Source organism: Armigeres subalbatus, chromosome 2 (genome assembly GCF_024139115.2).
Source record: "Armigeres subalbatus isolate Guangzhou_Male chromosome 2, GZ_Asu_2, whole genome shotgun sequence".
In the NCBI taxonomy this organism is placed as follows: domain Eukaryota; kingdom Metazoa; phylum Arthropoda; class Insecta; order Diptera; family Culicidae; genus Armigeres; species Armigeres subalbatus.
Window position 1 is genome coordinate 16,569,554 of NC_085140.1, and position 6,260 is coordinate 16,575,813.

General features: G+C 42.9%; 1 protein-coding gene across 1 annotated transcript; it reads left to right on the forward strand.

Moving 5' to 3' along the window:
* Positions 1 to 572: 572 nt before the first annotated feature.
* LOC134217946 (U2 snRNP-associated SURP motif-containing protein) lies at positions 573 to 5,748 on the forward strand. Its single transcript, XM_062696790.1, has 11 exons — positions 573 to 728; positions 822 to 938; positions 1,118 to 1,211; positions 1,669 to 2,024; positions 2,082 to 2,851; positions 3,155 to 3,397; positions 3,458 to 3,644; positions 3,709 to 4,145; positions 4,209 to 4,505; positions 4,586 to 5,287; positions 5,342 to 5,748. The coding sequence occupies exons 1-11, from the start codon at positions 723 to 725 to the stop codon at positions 5,445 to 5,447; spliced, it is 3,315 nt and encodes a 1,104-aa protein (XP_062552774.1). The 5' UTR covers positions 573 to 722; the 3' UTR covers positions 5,448 to 5,748.
* Positions 5,749 to 6,260: the final 512 nt, after the last annotated feature.

The following is a 6,260-nucleotide window of genomic DNA, read 5'->3' on the forward strand; positions in this document are numbered from 1 at the left end:
TAAGGCGGCAAATCAAATCTGCAGTCTCTTTGTATTTTTCAAAAATTGTTAAATTTTCAGAAATATCCCTTTTTTTATTGTGAAATCGATAAAAGCATGATACTATCAGTTATTTTATATTCAATTGAAGGTCATATGCATAGAAATTGTAATATGCACTGGGCACACACAACCATTCAAAAGTGTAAGAAGGGTTGCGTTCACTGTAGGTGGATTAAGTCGGGTTTTAATTATCAAGCTACAATCATTGGTGTTGTTGACGATTGTTGACATCTCATGCAACTGACAGCGGTCGATCTGCACACTGTGCCCGGGACATGGTGGCTATTTTTAAGCTAAGGGAGTTAGATAGGGATGTCTATAGCCTGGTATTTTCTATTCGGGTATGCTAGAAGGAGGGATCATATTTCAAAAGCAATGAATTTCTAATTCAATCGTTTTAAGGAGGATATTTTGGTTCAGTGTAGGTACTTTTTTTCTTCCGTGTGGGGTTCGCTTCGCTTTTATGATCCTATCCCTCATCATTACCATGGTTACCAATTGCTGATGATGGGTTACCAATTTTTGACAGTCTGGTATTTATTGACGTTAGCTGATGGTCGCCATGTCTGAAAATTTTCATCATCGTAAATGGATCGTAATTTGCAAACATATTTTTTTAGCTAATTTTCTACGCTTAAACCTATTTAAAATTCTTCTAATAACAGTTTAAACATACAACAATGAAGGTAAATACAAATGGACTATAATTATACCTCCGCTGGTTTATTGTTTACGGAAAAAGGAAGGATCTTTATCGGACTGTTTTCTTCCTTCCGCAGAAAATCGCAGAGCAGAAGCTCCAGGCGTTCACCGTTGGAACGATGGGAAAGCGGCAGCTAAGCCGCAAGGAGCTGGAAGAGCAGAAAAAACGCGAGGACGAAGCGGCAGCCGCACACGTACGTGAAACAAGTAGACTCTCCAATATAGATTATGATTGCTTTTAAGTTTTCCCTCCACTTTTCACACTACCTACTCGGGTTGTTCCGTTTCCGGAGCAATTTTACGAGCCATGCCCTCTTCCGTATCTAAAACAATGCGTTCGAATAGCATCCCTAATCGTACTTGACAATTTAAGGCGTTCAAAGAGTTTGTTGAAACCTTCCAAGAAGCTCCCTCCAAGATTGGAAAGGTTTGGGTGAAGGCCGGAACGTACGATGCCGGATCGAGAAGTAAGTTTCCAAGAGGGCCGACCGTTGTGTGAAGGGCAATCTGGCATGTTGATAGACTTTTAACAAACGGGCGCATTAAACGCATCAATCCCAAATTATGGGGCTGCGGAGAAAAATCAATTTATTTTCATTTACAGAAATAGAAAAATAGACGAAGACAATAATTGTTTACGATCAAAAGCTTTCTTCGAATGATAACGTGTTAAAATTTGAAATATTTTTTGAAATTTGTGTTATTTTCATTAGGAAAAGCATATTTTTCATTTGTAGGAGATTTGTTTCCGGACAGTTGGAATAAAATGAATCTTTGAATACTTTTATTTTTACAAAATTATTTATCCTAAATTTTAAATATTTTAAGTAAAAATTTTGAGTTTGCCATTGCCATTCACATTATGCTCGGCGGAATCGTGGGATAGATTAGTTATGTGTCTCATCTGGGAATAATTGCTTTCAGAGGAAGATGTGCGTGACAAGGGAAAACTGTACAAGCCCTCCGCCAAGTTGGAAGTTGAGCAGGAAAATACCAACGAATACATCAAAATGATGACCGCCGAAGGCAAGAAGGAACTGGCGGCGAACAAAAAGAAAAGTCAGGAGAAGAAAAAGAGCAATCTGGAGCTATTCAAGGAGGAACTCCGACAGATACAGGAGGAGCGCGAGGAGAGGCACAAGTACAAACACATTGCGAAATCAATGATGCCACAGTCCGCATCTGATCCGGATCCGGTTTATAAGGAAACCGAATCGGGTTCATTCGACAACGGTGATCCGAACACAACTAATCTTTATCTGGGCAATTTAAATCCAAAGGTGACAAGCAGCTGTTTGGAATGTTGAGAAGATGAATAATTTTGAATCTTTTTGCAGATATCAGAACAAGAGTTGATGGAACTGTTTGGTAAGTACGGTCCATTGGCTAGTATCAAGATTATGTGGCCACGTTCGGAGGAAGAACGTGCTCGGGGACGGAACTGTGGCTTCGTAGCGTACATGAGTCGCCGGGATGCGGAGCGAGCATTGAGGGCATTGAATGGAAAAGAAGTGATGAACTATTTGATGAAGCTTGGTTGGGGCAAATCAGTACCGATAATGACCCATCCCATCTACATTCCACCGGCACTGGTAGCCTACACGTTGCCACCACCGCCGTCTGGACTTCCATTCAATGCACAGCCAAACCCTTCGGATGTGGACAATATTCCAAAAATGACCTCCAAAATGTACATGGAGGAACCGGAGATGAAGGAAAAAATGGACGAGGTGCTTTCCAAAGCTTTGGTGAAAGTGGTTATCCCGACAGAGCGACCTCTGCTTATGCTAATCCATCGGATGGTAGAATTTGTGATCCGCGAAGGGCCTATGTTCGAGGCGTTGATAATGACCCGCGAAATGGATAATCCAATGTACAAATTTCTGTTCGAGAATGAAAGCCCAGCCCACATCTACTATCGGTGGAAGCTATTCTCGTTGCTTCAGGGCGACACTGCATCGGATTGGAGAACAAAAGAGTTCCGAATGTTCAAGGGTGGTTCGATTTGGAAACCGCCACCGATTAATTTCTACACCCAAGGAATGCCGGACGAACTGCTGGCCGATGATGAAGACCTAGAGGCCAACAAGGGCAATCTATCGATTGCGTAAGTACTTTTTGAATATTATATTACTGATTGTGGATTTTAGAGTATTTGTCAGAAAATAATGAATTAATTTGTTTTTGTTTTGCCTTAGAAATTTTTAGAATATTTTTTTACAAATTAAAATTCACAAGTGTCTGCCGAGCTTTGGCAAACAATCTCATGCTTAATAGGCGTGATTACTTTTGCACTTTGAGGTCATTTTTTTCTTAAGGCGACGATCACAGAAATGAAGTATAGAGTCGATATCGAGTACAAAAAAAGGCTCCAGAACCTACTCAATTGATTCAAATTTATCCTTCACAGCCAACGCGATCGCCTGGAGGATCTCATTCGCCATTTAAGCCCGGAGAGGCAGCGGATTGCCGACGCGATGATCTTCTGCATTGAGCACGCGGATGCGGCTGAGGAGATTTGCGAATGCATCACCGAATCGTTGGCCAGAAATGAGACGCTCGTCAAGAAGAAAATCGCTCGCATCTATCTGATCTCGGATATTCTGCACAACTGCAGCGTCAAGGTGCAGAATGCGAGTTTCTTCCGGAAAGCGTAAGCATCCTTAATCCAGTGTGTGTGTTGGTTTCGAATATTCTTTGATTTTTTTTACAGATTGGAGAAAAATTTGATGGATGTCTTCAAAAACTTGAACAGCTATCACATGCAGCTGGACAGTCGTCTCAAAGCAGAGGGATTCAAAACCCGCGTGATGAACGTTTTCAAGGCATGGGAGGAGTGGGCAGTTTATCCGAAAGAGTTTCTCACAAAGCTTCAGCATACGTTCCTTGGCATTACTATTGTGAGTATTAAAAAATATTTACACTTTCTAAGAGCAGACCTAAAAAGGCGCTTTAAATCAACAGGTCGAAAAACAAGAAGAAGAACCAGAGGAGGAAAACGAAGACGAAGATCTGGATGGCGTTCCGCTGGACGGTGCTGCCTTGTTGAAATCGGCCATGCTAAAGGGAATTGCCGAACCGGACACGCGAACTCCCATCCTGAAGCAGGGAATCTACAGCGACGAAGAGGACATCGATGGTATGCCAATGGACGACGATATTGATGGCATTCCGATGGACGGCAATCAGTCCGCTGGGGGAGCCGAAATAGATTCGGATGGAGGACTTGCCAAAGGGAAGGGCGGCTTTATTCCTTCCAAATGGGAAACGGTTGACGCATCACAGGTCGAAGCTCAGGCCATCACGACCAGCAAGTGGGATACGCTTGATCCGGTTGCTCCGGCCCCTCCGCAAATTTCGATGGGAAGCGATTCGGACGATGAACAGGGAAATGGCAAGGGGTCAGTGCAATCAAGTAACTATAAGTCTAAGAGATCATAATAATTTTTTATTTTTTTTAACAGTGATGAAGAAGCTCGTCGTTTACGCCTTCGTGAGATTGAAGTGAAAATTGTGCAGTACCAAGACGAATTCGAGTCGGGCGCTCGGCAAGTGCGCGTTGGATGGACCGTTGCCGAAGAAATTTCACACTATCGACGGAAGTTGATCAAAAAGGCTGAAAAAGAACTCCGCCAGCAGCAGCTCCAACAACAGCAGCAACTACAACAACAAAGTATGGATGACAGCGATGAAGACACGGATGAGTACGAGCGAAGCACCAGTTCAAAAAAGCAGTCCAAACGAAGCTCTAGTCCTGATGTGTAAGTAAAACTTTAATATAGGTACCACATACCTATTACGAAAAAAGATTTCCTGTGATTATTAAACTTTCCTACAATAGTCCCAAAAAGCACAAGAAGACCCGCAGATCACCATCCACGGAATACGTCCGCGAGGTTTCATCGAAGTCCTCAAGAAGATCCCGATCGCCAATATACGCAACCAGCAGCCGTAGCAAACGAGAAACTTCCCTCTCGCCGCTGCGCAGCAGCAAAACGGCATCCAGTAGACACCGTTTGTCCAGAAGCATTTCGCGCTCCCCATCTCGGAGACATCACTCGGAGCGTTCGCTCTCACCGGCCACCCGCAGCAAGTACGACCTACTCGAATCACCTGCTCGTGTTTCGAGTTCCGCAGCCAAGTACGATAAATACGAGAGTACGAGCAGCTCCAAGTATGACAAGTACGAATCTGTCTCATCTGCGTCCAAGTACGACGCCCGGCTGTATGAGGACCGATCGAGCAGCAAATACGACAAGTACGACAAATATGAGGGCTCTTCTTCGAGCAAGCACGAGAGGGAACGGGAACGAGAACGTGAACGAGAGCGCGAACGGGAGAAGGAACGGGAGCGGGAACGAGAAAGAGAACGGGAATTGCGAGAGCGAGAACGGGAGCGAGAGCTACGAGACCGAGAAAGGGAACGGGATCATCTGCGGGAGCGTGATCGTGATCGGGATCGGATGTATGTGAGCAGCAGCAGTGGCAGTAGCAAGTATGATATTGTAAGTTCAAAGTACGAGGACGATGCCCGGAGATATCGGTAAGTGGTTTTGATTAGGGCATAAAGACGGTCATGTAAAGCTTTGTTTTGCAGTTCACCTTCACCAAGTCGACTCGCCTCCCGGGATACTTATTCCCGCTATGCTAGCGCAGGCAGTGGAAGTGCACGAGCGGAGAAACACAAGAAACACAAGTACTAATTCACTATTGGCCTGTCGGATGAGCGTATAAGTAAGTTAGCGTAGCAATGATTCCCAATTTAGGATTCCTTTCATCGTATGAGATTGAACGATGTTTTTGGTTTCCAATAGATTGTTTGAAACTCATAAACCAGTCAACGCAAGCTACAAAGCCTAAATTTGAGCGTTTTAACTTCGATTCAACAAATTTTAAAGCAGACTCAATGAAGCTCTAAATTTTGCATGCTTTCTATGTACATGGCTGTCAGATGTACAAAATCGACGGATCAAATGATAAAGTGAATTATATGTTTGCATATTAGTCCTATCAAGTTTTCCTTATTGTTCTAAACTGTTCGAAATTGTTCCCAACCGTATTGGGACACCGTCAACTCCACAGTATCATGAATGTGTGTCATCACAATCTAACTTTCACTGTTCATTGACAAAAATGATTCCAAGATCAAGGAAGATCAAGGGCTTATTGAAATGGAATTTTTCAACGAATACAGTAAGTATACTTTCCTGCCCGAAATACAATTTTAGGAACTTTTATCAAATAGGCGTAATTTATTCTGACCTTAATTTTTGGAATGGCGATTGTGCTCTTAATTCAAGATATTTTGGTCAACTATATTGTACCAAACAGAAAGAATAGATTGTGATCTATCAGGTAGTAATGTCAGTGTTTCAAATTTCAAGGGCAAATGCAGTTACGCCTATTTGAAAAAAGTTGCTAGAATTCATATTGAATGAGTGCTCTACTGGCGCTTTGATGTTGCATGAAGAAGAAGAAGAAGCAGAAAGAGGATAATCGAAAAAATCTTCACGGGA